The following is a 19,105-nucleotide window of genomic DNA, read 5'->3' on the forward strand; positions in this document are numbered from 1 at the left end:
ACAAGCGAGCGCAAGACTGGCGATTATACAAATACAGGCGAAACCCGCAGCTGTGCGGGGTGAGAAGATGATGAAGGAGAATGAGTGTATGGAGAGCAACACGCCAGCGAGTGGGCAATGAATGTCGGAGCCACGGCGCGTTTTGGTTTTCAGCAGGTGCACGCGCCAGCGCCAGCACTAGGCCCGAAGGGGATGGTGACTTCTCCATGTACCCATCACGCCTTCTACAACTGTGAATGCAGCAATCGCATCTAGTTGAGAAAAACAGTGAAGATTGGCTTTCTTTTGGTCTGCGATACTGCGACAAGGTATGACGCCACCACTATATCCTGTGCGTCATAACTCGAAACTTACACTAAACAGACAACCTTTGGAATCTTCCAGCGCCACTTACATAGACAACACATATCCCACCTTTTCGATATCCGAAATCAATCACCATCTTGAGTGTTTGTATCGTATCAAAAGAACCGAAACCATGTCGTTCAACACAGCAGCACCGCCAGAGACCATGGAGTACCGGTCACAGCCTCAGCATGACTCCACGGCTAACAACAGCGCCGAGATCGATGAGAACGAGAAGCCAGTCTTCTTTTTCGACATCGACAACTGCCTCTACCCCAAGAGTCTTGATATCCACCGGATGATGGCTGAGCTGATCGATCAATTCTTCCAAAATCACCTCAGCTTGTCCCAAGAAGACGCCAATGAACTCCACTACCGCTATTACCGCGAATATGGCCTCGCGATTGAAGGCCTCGTCCGACACCACAAAGTCAATGCACTGGAGTACAACAGCAAAGTAGATGACGCGTTACCACTGGAAGATGTCATCAAGCCCAACCCCGAGCTGCGCAAGCTGATCGAGGACATCGACCCAAGCAAGTGCCGCTTATGGCTCTTCACCAATGCGTACATCACCCATGGCAAGCGCGTCGTCAAGCTTCTGCAGATTGATGATTTGTTCGAGGGTATCACTTTCTGCGACTATGGCTCGGACAAGTTCTACTGCAAACCGCACGTGGAGATGTACGACAAGGCGATGGCGGAGGCTGGCATCAAGTCGAACGAGAAGTGCTACTTCGTCGGTGAGTGCTCATAACATCTCATATTATTGCACTTTACTGATACATCGATACAGATGATTCTTACATCAACTGCAAGGCAGCAGAGGGACGAGGTTGGAAGACGGCGCATCTGCTTGACGAGAAAGATCCCGCACCTGCTCAGCCGGCCAGCAAGTACCAGATCAGAAGCTTACAGGAGCTACGGAAGATCTTTCCAGAGGTGTTCCAAAGTTCGTGAGAAGATGCATGGATCCAAATGATGGGAATAAGCGATAGACTGGACGGTCACACCTGCGTACTTGCAGAACTCTACGACGATGATGATTACGACTAGACGATAGACTAGCTTCGAAGAAAGATAGATGGTCAGGAAATCTAGACGAGCTGTTTGGTTTGATGAGAATAAGGCCTTGCGGTTACCATGGCTCGGTATCTTATCGTTCGCCGAGGACCAGTGCACGTCTCCAGAGCTCTTGCGTAGCATAGCACCACATCTAGGCAGCAACAACCCTCCAACTCTTCCTCTATAAAAGCCCTTCAGATCCTCTACAGAAATAATCAATGAAGACACCAAAGCAATACCAGACCATGTCATCAACCACCCCAACGTCCTCCACCCCACCCGCCCCGCAATCCTCCGCATTACCTCCAACCCACCCCTTCAACACAACCACAACCAACGCTACCACGCTCGCCGACCCCACTACCCAACTCCCACTCGTCACCGACGCCGTAACCCCAACGCGCAAACCTCTCCTCCGTCTCGAACTCCGCGACCTCTCCTCAAATGGCACCCGCGCCTTCCTACGCCTCACACACGCGTCGCACGCGCTCGAACACGCCGTCGCGACAGTCCTCACACACCTCTACAGCGGGCTCCCCAAAACATGCATACCAGGCACGCGTTCCGTAACCCTAGTCCTCCGCGAAATGGACGGAGTCGCATACACAACAGGTCTCGATCTCGACGACGACCACAAGGAAATCCACCTAAACACGTCTTACATCTCGCACGTACCCGAGTCGCGGCAGAAGGAAGAGATACTAGGTGTACTTGTGCATGAAATGGTGCATTGCTGGCAGCATAGTGGGTTTGGGAGTGCGCCGACGGGGTTGACAGAAGGTGTCGCGGATTGGGTGAGGTTGAAGGCGGGGTTTGCGCCGCCGCATTGGAAGAGGCATGGGGATTGTGAGTGGGATGCTGGGTATGAGCGGACGGGCTATTTTCTGGAGTGGTTGGAGAAGGAGCATGGGGAGGATGTTGTTAGGAGGTTGAATGAGGGGATGAGGGAGAGGAAGTATGATGGGGAGGCGTTGTGGAAGGGGTGTTGTGGGAAGGGGGTTGAGGAGTTGTGGGAGGAGTACAAGAAGAGTTTGGAGGGGTGTGAGTAGCATTGGGGAGTTGTAAGAGTTGGTGGGAATGTGGATTGGCGTGGAGTATTACACATGGAGGTTCGGAGGATAGAAAGACGCAGGCTATATCACGGACGACTTTACATACCACCAGTACATCATTGTACAGCATTCACCGAACAGTCTCGACTCCCCATCTACCTCCGCCTTCTAGCAGGAGCAGCGTTTCTAGCAGGAGCAGCCTTCCTAGTAGGAGCAGCATTCCTTGCACCTGTAGACCCCGACACTGCCGCTGGTTTCGCAGCACTCTTCGCAGCGTCTCTCCTCTTCTTCTTCTCCCATTCTTTATGCTGGTTATCAAGTTTTAACCTGAACGCGGCGTCATTCACCAACTCTGCCTTTGCAACCGGCTCTTTCTTTTGCCGCTCAGCTTTAGTCCTCTCTTGTTCTGCTTTTCGAAGCGCTGCCTCGAAGTCGTCGTCTTCCTTCTTCTTGCGCTTCTCTTCCTTTTCTTTCTTATCTTTCTGTTCCTTTGCGGCTCGACCTTTCTCTTGGTCTGCCATATGTTGAGCTCTAGAAAACTCTTCATCCTCTTTTTTCTTGCGTTTCTTTTCTTCCTCCTTTTCTTTGTGCTGTTTCTTTAAAGCTTCGACCTTCTCGTCCTCCTCAGCTTTAAGCTTCTTCTTCTCTTCCTTCTGGAGTGCTGCTAGTCTATCCTTCTCTGCCTTTTCAGCTTTGTCTTTCACTTTCTTCTGGGCTTGAAGCTCTTCTTTTTCTGCTTTAAGCTTCGCCTGCTCTCCTTTCAGACGCTCAGCTTCGACGCGGGCATCCTCCTTCTTCTTGCGTTTCTCTTCCTCTTCCTTCGCCTTCCGCTGTTTCTTGTCAGCTTGATCTTGCTCTTTCTTTTCGTATTTAACTAGACTTTGCTCTTGTTTCGGCTGATCATGGCCTTTCTTGCCAAATAAGACCAGACTTTGCTCTTGTTTCGGCTGATCATGCTCTCTCTTTCCAAACTTGACCAAACTCCGCTCTTGTTTCGGCTGCTCAATCATCAATCGGGCTTCTATTCTCTTCTGACGTTTCTCTTCCTTTTCTTGGTCTCTTCGTGCGGCGGCTCCTTGTTTGGCGGTGGCCAGTGTTGTGGGCGTCTGTTCTGTTGCAGCTTTATTAGAGGCTGTGCGCAGTTCCTTCGCTGCAGCTTGCGTGATGAGCTTCCGTTCCTTCGCTTCGGCTTGCATTATCAGCTTCTGTCCCTTTGCGGCTTCTTTGGCTGCTGTCTTCAGCCTCCGTTGCTCCGCCTTTTCGGCCGCTTTGGTATCCGTGGCCTCATGCTTCGCACTCGATCTGAATAAGCTGAATTTTCGATGTTCAGAGCTCTGTGTATGGCTTTCAAGCGACTGGAATTCCCTCGCGCTGGATTTGTGATCCAAATTCTGCTCCTTATCATGTGGCTTGTTATCGATTGCGAGTTGCTTAGCTTCGAGCCTCTTGTCCTTGGCCGCTTCCTTGGTTGTGAGTTTCAGTCTTTGCTTCTCTGCTTCGGCGGCTTTCTTGGCATCAGAGGACTCAGGCCTTATGAGAGACTTCAGTTTCAACTTCTCCTCCTTGTCTTGGGCCTTCTTCTCAGATGCGACTCGTTTAGCTTCGAGCTTCTTCCGGGCCTCTTCCGCTTTTTGAGCATCTTTCTCAGCTTTCGCAGCACTTGGCTCCCCAGACTTATCGGCATGCTTGTTGGTAAATGGAACAACTTCCTTACCAACCTTCTCACCCCCCTTCTTTTCGCTCTTCTCATCAGCTTTCTCAGCCTTGTGCACCATTTCCAGTTTCGAGGCTGCTTCCTTCGCTTCGGCTTTCTTCTTTGCATCCGCATCCTTCTTCTCATCCTTAGCCTTCTTGTTGGCGACTTTGGAGTCTGCGTCTGTACTGTCTGACTTCGCCCCACCGTTCTTACTCTCCTTAATCTCAGCGTCCTCATGTTCAGCATCCCTGGGTTCAGAACCCTTGTTTCCAGAATCCTTATGTTCAGAATCCTTATGTTCAGCGTCCTTCTCTTTCTTAGCCTTTCTTAGGGCTCTCTTCTCCTTGATGATATCTTTATTAGAGGGCCCTTTCTCGGTCTTGGCGTTCGTCACCTGTTCGTTGTTGATCGTTCGGTTGGTAATCGTCTGATTGGTGATTGTCTGGTTGTTGACAGTCTTGTTGGTTATCGTGTGGTTGGCAATCTTCTGATTAGTCTTTGCGCTATCTTCTACGCTCTCCTTCCCCTTGGCTGGACCATCTGCGCTCTTCTGATCTTTAGTCGTATTGTCATGTTTGGTACCTGAGGCAGCAGCTTCTTTCTGTGCGTTGGCTTCTTTCTTCGCGGCTTTCTTGTCTTGCTTCGCTTCCTTCTTCGCCTTCCGCGCTTCCTTTATCTCAGCCTCCGTACGCGCAGGTCGTTTAGCAGCATCTTTTTGTGTGTCGTCTGTTCCTTCCTTAATCGGTTCACCTGCGCTCTCTTGTTGAGAATTGGAATCATTCCCCGCAGCCTTATCTAACCTCTTTGCCTCTTTCCTGTCCTTTCTTCCCTGCAAGACCAACTCTCGATCCATCACAGGTTTCTTCTTGGCACCGTTCGCATTCGCGCCGTTTCCGTTGTTGATGCCTTTGCCTTGAGCGTTGGGGCTATTAGGATTCTGCGCAGCCTCCAAATTTGCCTCTTGCGCTTCTCGCCCCGCCTGTGCGTGTTGCCTTGGTCCTGGTACGCCGTGCATACCCAGGTGTAGTTCATCATCACGTCCATGACTGGCGTGATCCATGTGATTCTCACCTTGGTGACCACGATCCCTAGTATCGCCGCGCTGCATGTATGGGTGTCTCTCTTGACGTAGTCCGTTACCATGTCCTTCTTCGGCGTGATCCGGATGATTTCCGCCTGGGTGACCATAACCTCTAGAATCGCCATGTCGTGTATCTGGGTATCTTCCCTGTTGATGGACATGGTTACTGTCCCAATGGCGACCGTCTTGTCGACCCTGTTGTTCTTGTCTCGCATGATCTTGATGATTTCCGCCCGGATGGTCATGACCTCTAGAATCGCCATGTCGCGTATCTGGGTATCTTCCCTGTTGGTGGCCATGGTTACCGTCCCCATGGCGACCGTCTTGTTGACCCTGTTGTCCAGGTTGTCTTGCGCGATCTTGATGATTTCCGCTTGCGTGATTAGGACCTCTAGGGTCGCCATGCTGCGCATCTGAGTGTCTACCTCGTTGGTGGCCATGATTGTCATCCGAATGACTGCCATGTTGTTGATCATGATGTCCTTGGGTTTCATCATGCCCTCCAACTGCCCTGTTTCCATCGGCTTGCGGTCTCGCCATAGCATTACCAGCCTCCATCTGTCGCTCTTCCTCCTCTTCCTGCATACGCTGCCTCTCCTCTTGTTGGCGATTCTTCTTTTCCTGATCAGCAGCCTTCTTGTGCGCTCGCTCTTCGTCTTCGCTCTCCTTTCTCAATCTCTTCTCCTCAGCTTCAGTGCCTCGTCGAACCTTTTTATCTTCTAGTTCGGCCTGGCGTCTCTGGACCTCCATTTCCCGCTCGGCACGCTTTGCTTCTTGTTCCATGGCATGTTCTTCCATACGATGGTTAGCTTCAGCAGCCGTGGCCTCCATCGTGCCGCGCTTTTCAGCTAAATGCATCTGCCTCTGGGCTTCTCGCTCCGCCTTTCTGGCCTCTTGTGTCACGGAGCGTTCTTCAATGCGTTGAGATGCTTCCTCTGCTCTGAGCTCGGCTTGCTCCTGTGCTCGTTGAGTCTTCTCGGCCGCATCGAGTTCTCTTTGAGTCTTGCGGGCCTCTCTATCGATTTCCTGTTGCTGTTGTCGCTGAACGGCATCCTCAGCTTTACGTTCTCGCATTTCCTCTGCCCGTGTCCTTTTCATCTCTATATCATTCGCCCGCTTAGCCTTCTGGGCTTCACGGTCCATCTCGCGCTGTTCTTTCCGCCGTTCATCATCCTCGGCCTTTCGTTCGCGTTTGGCCTCCTGATCTTCCACTCGACGAGTCTCACGTTCCTCTCGATCAGCCTCTTTCTGTTCATCCTTTCGCTCTTTCTCTTCAGCCTTCTTTTCATCCTTTCTCTCCTTCTCTTGAGCTTTCTTCTCATCCTTTGCTGCCTTCTCCTCCGCCTTCTTCGCATCTTTCTCTTGCTTTGCAAACTGGCGAGCTTCATCTGCTGCCTGCTTCCGAGCAGCTTTATCTGCAACTTCTTGGGCTTTCTGTTGTTCTCGCAACTGTTGCTGTTGGTACTGTGCCTGTTGTTGTGCCTGATACTCTTCATCGTCTTGGGCTCTTTGTTGTTCTTGCCACTGTTGCTGCTGCTGGAAGGCCCGCTGCTGTGCCTCGGCCTTTTCGGCTTCCTGATCAGCCCAGTCCGCATCTTCCCTGGCGGCGAGTTCATCTTCCGCATGCTTCTGCTGCGCTCGTTGCATCTGAAGTGCTTGTTGACGCTGTGCATATTCGAACTTTCGCTGGGCAGTCTCGCTGGCCGCCGCTTCTGCGGCTTCTTGCTGTGCTGCGAGCTCATCTTCTTCCTCTTCCTCTTCCTGCGCTTGCTGCTGTGCTAGCTGTCTCTGTTGCATGGCAGCTTGCATATTCTCTTGGCGCTTCCTGTCAATTTCTTGTCTTTGGGCTTGGATCTGTTGTCGCTGCGCTTGATAATGCGCTGCTTCCGCCGCGGCTTCGGCCGCTTCCTGTTCTTGCGCCATTCGCTCGTCTGAAGCCTTCTTTGCCAGTGCAGCTCTGATCTGCTCTTGGCGTTGCCGCTCCATTACCTGATCCTGAGAAGGCATCTGCATTTGGCGTTCTGCTGACTCGTATGATTGTCTTTGAACAATTGTTCCCCGCGCTAGATCGTCATAGTCGTCGGTGCCTTCTTCCTCCCCTTCTGCTTCTTCCATATATTCTTCATATTCGTCTTCCGCTTCTTCCTCTTGTATCGAATGCTGATAGGGCTGCTGCCATAACGGCAGGCTTGTTCGGGAGGTTTGCGCAGTTTGCGGAGGAGACGGAGCAACATCTTGGAAGTGCTGTTGTTGAAGAGAGATATCTTGGCGCCGATCTGGTTGTCTCAATTCAGAAGGCGTATACGGATGCACTGGAGCTCTTAGACTAGAAGTTTGGCGTTGCTGCGGAGGCATTGCCTGGGGATCGTGGCCATTCGGTCCTGGCCTCAGTGCTTCTGGAACCACGGAAGCTTGTTGAGGGTAGCCAACAGGCGGTACTTGGACATTGCTAGCTGACTTATGATGTGGCAACCCGCCGTCTTCATGTTCGCTGTCGCTCTCAGATGTCTCATCGTCTGAAGCTCGTTCATAGTCACTGCCGTCAACGTCGCTGTCTTCCAAGTGCTCATCTTCGTCGTCCCCTGTACCTTCAATCTTGCTATCAAACTCCTCTTCCACGTCACTATCGTCTTCTACTTTGTCTCTAGTATCTTCATCGCTGACTTCGCTAGGATACGACTTATCGGTGTCGTAGTCATCAGTGGGAAGTCCTTGATTGCGTGGATCAATAGCGACATGAACAGCGATGACTGGTTGTGCGACCGCCATGATATATGATTTCGTTGGTATGTAACTCGATTAATTGAACTAAGAAGTAGGTAAAATCAGGCCTGCCTGTATGATGTGAGAAGTTGGTGTCTATTTGGGGTAAATATAGTCAAAAGAATGGCCTTAGAACATTGGCTACGCCTAGGACTTTATACATGGCATAGGAGATATTCCAAAACCAGATTGTGAAGCTTTCGTTGAATGTGCGGCATTGATGTCGAACTCGAGTGCGTGAAGAGGCTCAGACCATCACCAGATCAGCACCTGGAAGCCTGTGTTCGTCATACCCTCGTGTATAATCTTGAAGTCTGAGAACTGTGACTGACCTGTTCTTCTGAATTCTTTTCAAGAGCACTTCAATATCTATATTCTAACTGAATTCCTATTCGAGCAACAAGCATAATGACCCCACGATCAAACTTTCAAGTAAAAAGCATCGCGCGTGCTCGTTGTGATATAGCAGTTCTTCAAAAGTCAGAGAGTGAAGTTTAGCCTGCCGGTGAATTGTTTATTACAAGCACGCTGACTATAAATTTAGCTCTCGGGGAGTGTGCAGATATAACCAGACTTAACACTGCGCTTACACCCATCGCCTAGGATTAAACTAAACAGCCGGGAACTGCACAGAAGCTCTACCAAATTCGAAATTCCCATCTTTACCGCCAAATAAGCTTCGTAGAAGCCACCTAATTACCATACAACAAGCGTCCACCCGCGACTTCATCACACATCGCCACGACTAACTATGTGCATTGGCGTTAACAGCGAAGTCTGCCCCGACTGCGGCAACAACGGCAAAGCCCACGACCCCTACCTCCAAGGCGGTACAAAATGGATCCGATGTCCAGCATTCATAAACTCAATAACAGAAAAGGAACCTTCAAGGCCTAAATGCGAATCCGTCATGCGCGATCAGATTGGAAAGAAAGGGGACTGTGCAGTCTGTAAATCACGGAAGACATTTGAACAGAGGAAGGCAGAAGGGAAAATGACGCCGAACGAACAGAGACTGGAAAGAATGAGGCTGGCGAAGGAGAGATTTGACAAGGATGTGAAGACCAAGAGGAAGGAGCTGTGGGGAGATCAATAGGGCGGATTTGATGATGGAAACGCTGGTGCTACTTGAATTGCGGAGGAGCTACATGGATATTGTGATATTGCGATGTGATTTAGCATTTTTTTTCAAGCTTAGGAGTGTGAATTACAATGTACCTGTGAGACATAAATCGCTCTCGAGTCCTCTAAGTATCTATTTCCTCATATACACGACTATCAATCAAGAAAGTACTATACTCAACTGCTACGACTCAACACATCGATTTGACATCGACCACGTGTACATACACCTCACTTCTGGCTCGCCAAATACCCTATCTGTATCCCACATCAACGTCACCGAAACCACTTATCCATCAAACCCACAAACCAGCAGATCTACTCACCACAGTCCAAAGATGTGTACAGGCGTCCGCTTCAAAAAATGCCCCAAATGTAACAGAAATGGTGGAAGATTCGCACCCTATATCAACGTTGGCCAACAAACAACGCGATGTGCAGATTCCAGGGTACCAACACCAGCAGGAAGCAAGTACCCCACCAAATGTCATACAGTCCATTGGAAGGAAGACACCAATCCGGCGACAGGTCGCTGTGCGGACTGTAAAACCAAGGCAATCCAAAATCCCATGACAGAGGCCGACTTTGTGTTGGCGAAGCAGGCAGAGGAGGCTGAACAGGCAACAAAGAAGTCGAAGGAAGAGGCGAGGGCGAGGAACAAGGACAAGGCAGCGGCGTACAAAGCTACTGCTCCTGCTAAGCAGGCTGCTACTCCTGCTAAGAAGGCTGCTACTCCTGCTAAGAAGGCTCCTGCTCCTCCTAAGAAGACTCCTCGGTTCATCCCATCGCAGGAAGCTCTAGATAGAGCTAGGGCGACTGCTGGGAAGACTCCGAAAAAGACGAGGGGAGCTGTGGAGAAGGCTCCGAAGAAGACTACTAAAGCCGCTATCAAGGCTGATCAGGCGATGTTGATGAGCGCGTTTAACTATCATCAGAAACAAGCTGCTGAGGCTAGTGCTAAGGGCGGGAATGCAGGATAGGAGGCTTGTGATAGGTAGACGCGGATGCTTATATGGGGATGCGTCGGATTACTGCGCATGTATATTACTTCAACGTTGGGAAACGGGGTTAGCGATAAATGAGAAATATTAACAACACTCTTCATGCGACTTCATGTAGAAAAATTGCAAACCCATTACCCATCAATTCCCCACGCGCCTGAGACGAAAGTGTCACTGAACTCGAAGGCGCAACCCAATTAGACCCCGTCTGCACCGAGCACGGATCTACCTCCACACCCGCAATGCGCTCGAACCGTCTCCTCTGTTTCTCCTCCATCGTTGTGACGGTGTACAACAACCACGAGGGCCGCGCACTGAACCTGGAGGCGCAACCCAAGACCTCTTCTGCACCGACCACGTATCTACATCCACACCCACACCCACAATCCGCTCGAACCGTCTCCTCTCCTCTATATATACCTCGTTCTTCCAACTTGTCTCCCAAGCCTTTCGCAAATATGCTCTCGTTTCCTTGATAAATTGCTTCCGGGTCTGACGTCTTGGGAACTTTCTCACATCCGCATCCGCATCTGCATTTTCCAGGATGATGCGTCCAGCCGACGCGAGTAGGTAGTATGACTCCTGGCACGGAAAACAGCAGGGTCGGTATGTGAAGGTGGGAAACCAGTGAACTCCGGGTGCTGTGCCGGGTTTGTGGAATTCGCCTTGCACAATGTACTGGAGGACGTGGAACACATCGGCGTAGATGGTAGATAGTTCCTCAAATAGCTCCTCGGAACTTCTTAGACGGGTATTTTCGGAAGAAGAAAGCCGATTGAGCTGGGTGAGTAGGCAGCGGGCGATGGTGATGTGGAAGTGATAGGAATGTTCTTTTACTTCGTCCCAAACGGCGCGAATATATGGAGGAAGACGTCGTTCATCGAAACGCGTCTGGAGATTGGACAGACGGTCGATTACGCTGATACCTTTTGTGCAGGCGGCTACGCAAGCCAAGTCATTCTTGGCATGCTCAACGTCATCAGCGCGTTCTCTGTGTATCGAAAGCTCGGTGAGGAGAACATGAGCATCGGGCCAGTATGGTTGTTTGACGATTTGCATCGTGTCTTGTAGAAGATCCTCATGGGTGCAGCCTTCAATCTTGAGACGGGCGCAGCCACGGATGCCATCTCGTATGGGTTGTAATAGCTGTTCTTGTATACGCCGTGAAGGAACCTCGCAATTTCCTTCCTCGTCAGTGTTCGTACCTGCGTTCAGTGTGATGCGTAACGTCACCCCCATATCTGGTACTTTCATGTGGCCATGGTGCATCCTTTCAATCTCCAATCTCTTGCAGAATTCGCTCAGGTCCGACAACAGCATCACTATCCTGGTTATCAAGGAGCGAGAGGAGCGAGAGGATCCAAGAAACCGGTCGAGCTGAAAGACGAGGTCCATCTCACAATGCGGGAAGACCTTTGGCTCTTCTTCCCTCAAACTGGGGTGTGGCTCTGGTATGCAGCCACCAGTGTGGCTGATGAAAAAGATGTGGATCGGTTGGCCGGGCCCGTGGAACCAGTCTTGTATATTGGCATTCTGAACCTCGACGCGCACGAAAGTGTTGCTGTTTGACAGGAAGGGCTTTGCTTCATCATAGATCTGCTTGTTTGCGAGGAGTATATTAGTGCCAAGACGCCGCCGCTTTACTATGGGTGCCTCCGCATGCAGGTTTGAGTATTCGTGGATAGTATAGCGAGCTGTTCGGCAGCTATCGAAGCCTAGCGCAGATTCGTAGACATTGTCCCGTAGCTCGCGTGGTAGATCAAGAAGGCGGAAAGGCTGTTCGGCAAGGTGAGTGTTCATGATGCTTGACAGGAGTTGTGGTGTAGGAAGGTAGGAGCGTTCAAGGCGCTGAAGTTTGCTTGTAGACGGCTGACATCAGCGGCTCGCTTCCACTGCATGTGTCTAGCGCATCGGATGATAAGAGTCAGACCCTATTGAACCGAGACAGTCATTGCTCTTAGCTTAGACTGCTGCCTCGGCTTCGGCAATCGCCAACAATAATAAGGCGTAAAAGTCGTAAAGTATTATAGTATTGACAAGGGCGTTACGCAAACTCGTGGCATTCGCCTCTCGGACCGAATCCAGATAATACGCCAATAGAATAACCGCACTGAAGCGCTACAATACATGCCTAGGCAAGCAAGTTTATAACCGTCCCCTCCTGATATCCCTCAACGCCAGAATGTCCGCTCGCCGGCATGACCATCAGTGTGCGTCGCAAAGTCCAGATCCATCGTTGGCCGAATCAACGGCTTGTGTCAATCGGTGACAATTCTTACTCAACGCCCTCGACTTTCCTCAGAAATTCCCTGACACGGCCAACCTCCACACCCTCGCCTTCTTCGCTGTCCAGAGCCGCCACCAGGCCTTCGAGACATTCTTCAATCCTGTTCTCTTCTACCTTTGTGCATAGACTGACGACCTTGCGGTACATCATCTCCAGTTGCCCGTCCTTCTCTTTCAGCATCTTACTCCGTTTGAGTAGTGCACCGTTCGCGTTCGTGTAGGTGTGTAGTCGTTGTTGGAGGACGGAGGCGGCGGGGAGTTGCTGGACTGCATAGGCCTGATATTGTGGCTGATGCGATACCTGTTTGAGCGTTGCAGGGTCCAGTGGAATGGTTGTCGACAGATAGGGGGCTCCATCTGATGCGCGGCAATCCAGATGGTCGCCTGCTTGCCGGAGCTCGTAAGGCAAGTCGTCTTCTTTGATGAGCATGCCTGCACCTTCCGCATCGGCGTATCCTATCCTCTTCTTCTCGTGCAAATCAATGTCCCCTGCATTGACGGAGAGCATATGCCGTTGCGGCTCAAGCCAACGCTTCAGATTCGATATCCGCTTAGCGCGATCTTGTCGTAAACGTAACCGAGCACGTAGTGACTCTAGCCTTTGTTGCTCCTGCTTCTGTTGAGTAGATAGTTGGGTGATCAGCTCATTCGTTTGATCTATGGTGTCTTGTTTCAGACGCGCTTCTTGCGTGAACTGCATTGAAGCGGACTGGAGAATGCCATTCATCACTGTAACCATATTAGCGGATTTCTTGTAATAGATAGGAATTCCAACTCACAGGGTTGAATCTCTCGGCTAGTCTCTTCGACCTTGCTCAAGGGCGCCTTGCCCTTGCTGGGGCTGTTTGCGGCAATTATGACTTCGCCGTCGCCGAGATCGCTGCCAACACCAAAGTCGATCGGTCTCGTGCCTTTGTGATTGGGTATGGTCGGGTCCGCCTGAACTTCCATGAGCTGAGAGATGATGTTGCGATTGCCTATCCTCGCTGCGAGATTGAGAGCTGTATTGCCGGCTTTGTCGCGTGCGTTAACCATCTCTTGCATAAACCTCATCAATCCTATTGGTTTCGGGTAGTTGCTGGTGTCGTGGAAAGAAGGCACCTGGTTGGCGCCAATGTTGCTGCGTACGAGATACTCAAGAAGTGCCTCGAGGTAGTACTTGCTGGAGGCCGCGCGCCCTTTTATGGCACAGGTCACCGCGATGTGATGCAGTATCGTCCGTCCCTGGGAGTCGCGGAGTTCGATAAGTGGCGCCAGGATCTCGAGCGTTTCTGGGAAGCAGCTATGGTCCAGGCTGTTGTTGACGGAGACTGCACTCATGAGTGGTGTTTGACCTGAGGCATTTCCTCTGAACATATTCGCTCCTTTGGAAACCAGTAGCCTCATCAGTGACACGCGGGCCAGTGTGGCGGCCCAATGTAGAGCTGTATTTGAGGTGTTGTCGATTGGCATGTCCAGATCTGCGCCGGAGAGGTGAAGTATGGCTGGATGGTTCGTGAAGTCTGTCCTAGTCTGATCCGCGAATAGATCCGTAAGCATGGCTTGCTTCTCTTCGTTGTGCTTGGTGTCTGGGTGCGGTAGAGGTGGCAGGGCTGAGGGAACCTCGCCATCGGGAAGCGCAATGCGCTGTCCAGTCTGGTGTTGGTAGAAGCTCTCGCTTGGTTCTGTCGGCGAGCCAAGATCGCGCATGGACATGTCTGCGCCGTTGGGTTGTGAGTAGGATTCATCTTGGGATGTTCGCATGCGCTTCCTTGGCGGCTCTTGCGGGTCTTCAAGGCCTGTGCCATAGGCTGAGTCGGTGTGTCCGTTCTGCCCGCTGAAACTACGCTCCGATGCTACGCTTTGCTGGCTGCTGGTGCGGAACGATTCTTGGCTGGCGAGGGGACCTTGTGACGGCCGTGCCATGCTTCTTCGGCCCTGCGAGGAGGAAGCGGGTCGCGGTGCGGGTGAATTCAGTCGCGCGACCTTGTTCATGGCGGCAAGTGCGCTGGTGGCTGTCGAGGAGATGTTGCTGAAAAAGGTACCGCCGACACTCTGGCTAGTAGTGCGGCCGTCCATGCTCTGGGTGTAGAAGCGCTTCCTGTTTGCTGCCATGGCCTGCTCTTTGGTGGGCGTCTCGATGCCCTGGCCCTGGCCCTGGTTGCCATCGACGCTGACGTCGTAGTCCAGCAGCGGGCGCAAGACATCCTCGACACCGTACTGGCGACAAAACTCTCTTCCGCGGCGGTAGCAGATCCATGTGCCCTGGTACTTGCCGTAGCCGCCCTGGACCTTTTCGTGTTCGCCGTTTAGTATCTCCTTCTCGAGGACCTTAGTGCGCTTTCCTTTGTCAACGCCAGCCACCTTGAGGATCTGGGTGGCATTGAGCCAGCCGTCAGAGCGTCGGCGCATAACAGCGACCCGATTGACTTCCATTTCGTAGACAGAGACGCCCGAGTAAACAGCCTAGATTGTCAGCGACTTGGTGCGACTGCGCAAATGCGGTGGTGGTGGTGCCTACGGTGTATATCTGGGGCTTCTCCATGGCGTGCTGCTGGTAGCCGTTCATGTCGGAAAAGGACCGGTTGAAGCCAGCGGGCGCGGCCATGAGTCCCTGGCTGTGGGGAGAGTTGGCGTACATGGCCGACTGGGGCGGCGAACCTGCGGGAAAGGATAGCGACGAGCGCGCGACTTGCATTATGTCAGCGCAGTGCTGGCGGGCGTGGTGATGGTGACTGTACGGGTCAAACGATCATGGGGGCAGGCGCGGACACAGACTGAGCGCAGCGTGGGCAGGTGCAGTCGGGGTGCGCAGGCGTGGGCCGTAAGCGGAAGCCTCGGTGGAGGGTGCGATGGGCGATAGGCGATATGCGCCGTATCAGGACTCGATGTTGATATGCGGGTGGGCGGGGGGTGAATGTGCCGTCGCTCGTGGAGACTCTAGAGGAGTGGAGATTCCAGAGGTCGCGTCTACGCGTCGCGGCCAATCAGCCGCCGCCCGAGTTTCCTTGCCCAGAGCACGGCCACGACCCGTCTGCTACCTTCCGGCTCGTCTCCCGGATGCCTACGCCATTCCAGCAGAGCGCGTCACGTCTGCGGCCAGTCCATCTGCTGCGTGCCCTGCTGCGTGAGGCTTCGTACCTGCCCGATGCGACAGCCCGCACCTACTTCCGCCGCTACATCGTCAGCCGATTCAAGGCCTATCAGCCTAAGCAAAATGCGACGGCTTCCTTCGACGTCCAGGCCGTGGAGAAGTACAGGCACAGGAGCTTCAAAAGGCGGCAGATAGCGATTATCAATGAGCGCACACGACCAATGCTCAGGAAAGGGCAGAAGGGTCTGAACTTCCTGCGCCGGGCCAACCTGGGCGAGATACCATGTCTGCAGAAGATTCTCTTCTTCGCCTATGGGCGCATGGGAAGGAGGAAGTACCTCTTGCTGGAAAGATTGCTGACGCCAGACCACATCATGGACGGCGGCGCACTCGCACCGCCCGTCGAGCCAGGGCAGGCACCACTGCAGAAGCTTTATTATAGCAACAAGCGCTACCTGCAGTATTTCGATGCGCCCAAAGCCGCCTCCAAGACCGAGTATATCATCAACATCTCTAGCCGCTACTCCCGATTGCGCGCTGTCCTCAAGTCGCAGTACCAGAAGGGCATCTCCATACACCGAGGGATCAAGCGTCCAGCCATGAAGACGCCTATCAACAATGCCTGGGAGCGACCCATGCCGATCAAGCGCGCCATCAACAATGTCCGACGCTGGTATGCCGAGACGATGACGAGGATACTTCCTCCACTGCCGATCGAAGAGTGGGATAACATACATGCCATGATCGTTGGCGACCGAAAGATCGATCTGGTCCGACGGAGAGGCCGCGCTTCAGTATTGAGTGCTAAGCCAGTCATAGAAGACGACTTCTTCGCCCACACAGTAGAAGCAGGCATTGCCTTAGACAAGCCCAGCAGGGCAGATATGCCTGCAGGCGTGCAGCGACCGCATACCATCAACCCTAGGTTCATGAAACGCATGTATACAAAGCTCCTCATGCTCTGCTGCAAGGTCGAGTACGACGACGAGCAGAAGCGATGGAAAACAATCTGGGGCGAACCTATGAAGTACATTAAACCCAGCCTTTACAACGTCCCTACAGATGAAACGCTCTTTGCGGGTGTTGATGCTACAGGCAAGATCCCGAAGACGCCCAAGAAGCATCTGTTGGAGAAATCACAGCATGTCCAGCCACGGAATGCCGAGGGCGAATACATGCGTTTTCCCTTCTTTGCCGAACGGCTTCCAGAGGAGCACCCAATACGCAGGGAATTGGATGAGTGGAAGAGAAAACGTGCTGCCGCGAGAGGACAAAAACGGGAAGTGTCGTAGCCCTTGAGGCGGGGCACTAAGTACATACCCCACAAACTTGGAACGCGGTTAGTAGGGCGCGTCTTACATGTACATAAAGTAGGCAGCACCCCGCAACCTACCTTGACCACAGTGCATTGAGCAACGTTTTGACAAGCACAATGGCATCTTCAAGCGCAACAATTCGCCACGCGACCCGTGAAGGTAGAGTATCCCCAACCTACAGTAGAAGCCTACTAACAGCCCGTGCAGATGTTCCTACCATCCTAGCCCTTATCAAGGAGCTTGCGCTCTACGAAAACGCCAGTGACAAGGTCGACTCAACTGAAGAAATCCTGACACGCACCCTCGCACACTACGATCCTTCCACTTCGACCTTCTCCGAAGGCTTCGCCCGTACACTCCTCCTCAGCGACCCCGACGGCACGGTAGCAGGCATGGCTCTATATTTCTACAACTACAGCACATGGACAGGCGTGCCAGGCATCTACTTGGAAGACCTGTTCGTCAAGGAGAGCTACAGGAAGAAGGGCTATGGCAAGAGACTCCTTAAGGAGCTCGCTGGAGAGGTGCTCAAGGTCGGAGGCAGGAGGCTCGAATGGAGCTGCCTGGACTGGAATGAGCCTAGTCTGAAGTTCTACGAGAGCGAGATCATAGGGGCGCAAAGGAAGACGGCATGGGTAGGCTTGCGTGTGGATGGCGACGCATTGGAGAAGCTTGCAAAATCGTAAGGGCAAAGAGTCGGAATTCATCGCATGCTCTCTGAAACATGACTCTGATTGTTGTTTGCTCTTGGTTGCCCTGTACTGCATGAAGGAGCGTTCACGTGAACACGCGCTCCAGGTCCGTGCGCTACAATCGTCACCTCTGTCTTACTCCAGTGGCCGTGCCCGCGCTCTTGCCTTGTCCGATCTGAATAATCCACCTCTGCAGTCTTCTCCTACCTGTAAATTGCAACACCATCATGGCACGCCCACCATACATGGTTGAATCATACGAGACAGTGAAGTGGTGGGAGACACTATGCAGGTAAGTTATCAAGAGTGAGATGCAATTGGTGAATGATACTAATTCCCTCCAGGTTGTTGCGACTTGAACGGAAGAAGGACACGCTCGACGATTACCAACAACTTGTCGGTCGCCATGACGGCCTCCAAGATCTCATGCACGTCATCGCAGAAGCCGACGGTTCTCCAGCGCCCACCATGGACTTCATCAAGTCGAACTTGGGCCTAGCGCGAGACTTTGTCGAGGAGTTTGGGAAAGCTACCGAGCTGTACAACATCGCAGTGTGTCGCGTTATCGGACCTGCCATGTACACGACACTGCCACGTGAAATCCGCGACATGGTCTACGAGTACCTGACCCCACACCGACTCGATATCACCCTTCGGCCTTGCTATCCTTGCGCAGAATCAGATCTACTGCACGTATATCGCAGGCAAGATTACGATCTATACTTTGCGCCACAACCTCGCTCACGGGACGACTGGCTTTGCCCTGAACATTATTGGCGAGACAACGTCATCAGTCCCGGAGTAGCTCACGAGCTTATGGAAGCCTGGTATCGAAATAGCACCTTCAACATGTGGGCAGACTGGATCTGCGAAGGATGGCCGGCCGAATGGCTAAACACATTGCTCAACAACGATCGGTTTGGGGCTAGGCTGCGACCTCGGGAATTGATCACTAAGTTCGCCTTCGAAGTTCAATTGAGCTATAGAAGAGGAGAAATAGACTCACATTGGCAAAAGAGCCTATTGGAAGCTCTCGACAGCTTATTCATACTCAAGGAAGCGACGCAGATAGATCTCAGCGTGAGATTTGGATTCGCCGAAGATCCGATCGCAGCGTTAAGAGCATTCCTTGTTCTCATACGTCCTGCCTTTCTACGTCTACGAAAGCTGGGCTATCGGTGCACGATCAAAACCGTCAGACGAAAGCCCAACCCTTTGAGTAAAGTTATTGACGAATGGGTGCAAGAGCTCGAGACGGAGGTTAAGGGAAATGATAACGCGGGGCTGATCGGTGTCTAAGGATCGTGGGCAGTATGCTGGGACGGGGATACGTTGAGGTGCATCCTCAGCAGCTTCTCGACGTATCAGCTTTCCAGGTTCATCATGCTCCGCGAGACTCTGTTACCACAGAGTGAGTCCGTACTTGTTAGATCCTGCCATAGCGCACTATTTGGACATCACATCCAGGGTAGCAACCAGACTTTGCTGTATCTGGGGATTTCACGATGGCGACCATACCATTATCTAGCACAAAATTCACCAATGTCCAAGAGGTTACACTTCCCATCTCTCTACTTGCTCGGTTAGGCTAGGCTACCTAATCTAACAGGAAT

The 19,105-nt window shown here is 52.2% G+C and overlaps 7 protein-coding genes across 7 annotated transcripts; 5 read left to right on the forward strand and 2 right to left on the reverse strand.

Moving 5' to 3' along the window:
• Positions 1-478: 478 nt before the first annotated feature.
• Positions 479-1,305, forward strand: J4E85_009412 (uncharacterized protein; the record flags this gene model as incomplete). Its single annotated transcript, XM_051473636.1, has 2 exons — positions 479-1,088; positions 1,142-1,305. The coding sequence occupies 2 exons, from the start codon at positions 479-481 to the stop codon at positions 1,303-1,305; spliced, it is 774 nt and encodes a 257-aa protein (XP_051322421.1).
• Positions 1,306-1,655: 350 nt separating this feature from the next.
• J4E85_009413 (uncharacterized protein) lies at positions 1,656-2,459 on the forward strand (the record flags this gene model as incomplete). The annotated part of the gene is made up of 1 exon (XM_051473637.1): positions 1,656-2,459. The coding sequence occupies one exon, from the start codon at positions 1,656-1,658 to the stop codon at positions 2,457-2,459; it is 804 nt and encodes a 267-aa protein (XP_051322422.1).
• A 158-nt stretch (positions 2,460-2,617) lies between these two features.
• Positions 2,618-8,008, reverse strand: J4E85_009414 (uncharacterized protein; the record flags this gene model as incomplete). The annotated part of the gene is given in 3 exon segments (XM_051473638.1): positions 2,618-5,137; positions 5,230-5,771; positions 5,788-8,008. The coding sequence occupies 3 exon segments, from the start codon at positions 8,006-8,008 to the stop codon at positions 2,618-2,620; spliced, it is 5,283 nt and encodes a 1,760-aa protein (XP_051322423.1).
• Positions 8,009-9,693: 1,685 nt separating this feature from the next.
• On the forward strand, positions 9,694-10,104 carry J4E85_009415 (uncharacterized protein; the record flags this gene model as incomplete). Its single annotated transcript, XM_051473639.1, has 1 exon — positions 9,694-10,104. One exon carries the CDS (start codon positions 9,694-9,696, stop codon positions 10,102-10,104), a length of 411 nt encoding a protein of 136 aa, XP_051322424.1.
• Positions 10,105-12,400: 2,296 nt separating this feature from the next.
• J4E85_009416 (uncharacterized protein) lies at positions 12,401-15,031 on the reverse strand (the record flags this gene model as incomplete). Its single annotated transcript, XM_051473640.1, has 3 exons — positions 12,401-13,140; positions 13,191-14,856; positions 14,912-15,031. The coding sequence occupies 3 exons, from the start codon at positions 15,029-15,031 to the stop codon at positions 12,401-12,403; spliced, it is 2,526 nt and encodes an 841-aa protein (XP_051322425.1).
• A 419-nt stretch (positions 15,032-15,450) lies between these two features.
• J4E85_009417 (uncharacterized protein) lies at positions 15,451-16,776 on the forward strand (the record flags this gene model as incomplete). Its single annotated transcript, XM_051473641.1, has 1 exon — positions 15,451-16,776. The coding sequence occupies one exon, from the start codon at positions 15,451-15,453 to the stop codon at positions 16,774-16,776; it is 1,326 nt and encodes a 441-aa protein (XP_051322426.1).
• Positions 16,777-16,916: 140 nt separating this feature from the next.
• Positions 16,917-18,791, forward strand: J4E85_009418 (uncharacterized protein; the record flags this gene model as incomplete). Its single annotated transcript, XM_051473642.1, has 3 exons — positions 16,917-16,959; positions 17,008-17,482; positions 17,837-18,791. 3 exons carry the CDS (start codon positions 16,917-16,919, stop codon positions 18,789-18,791), a joined length of 1,473 nt encoding a protein of 490 aa, XP_051322427.1.
• Positions 18,792-19,105: the final 314 nt, after the last annotated feature.

Source organism: Alternaria conjuncta (assembly GCF_024043145.1).
Source record: "Alternaria conjuncta strain BMP 0040 chromosome Unknown scaffold_17, whole genome shotgun sequence".
Taxonomy (NCBI): Eukaryota; Fungi; Ascomycota; class Dothideomycetes; order Pleosporales; family Pleosporaceae; genus Alternaria; species Alternaria conjuncta.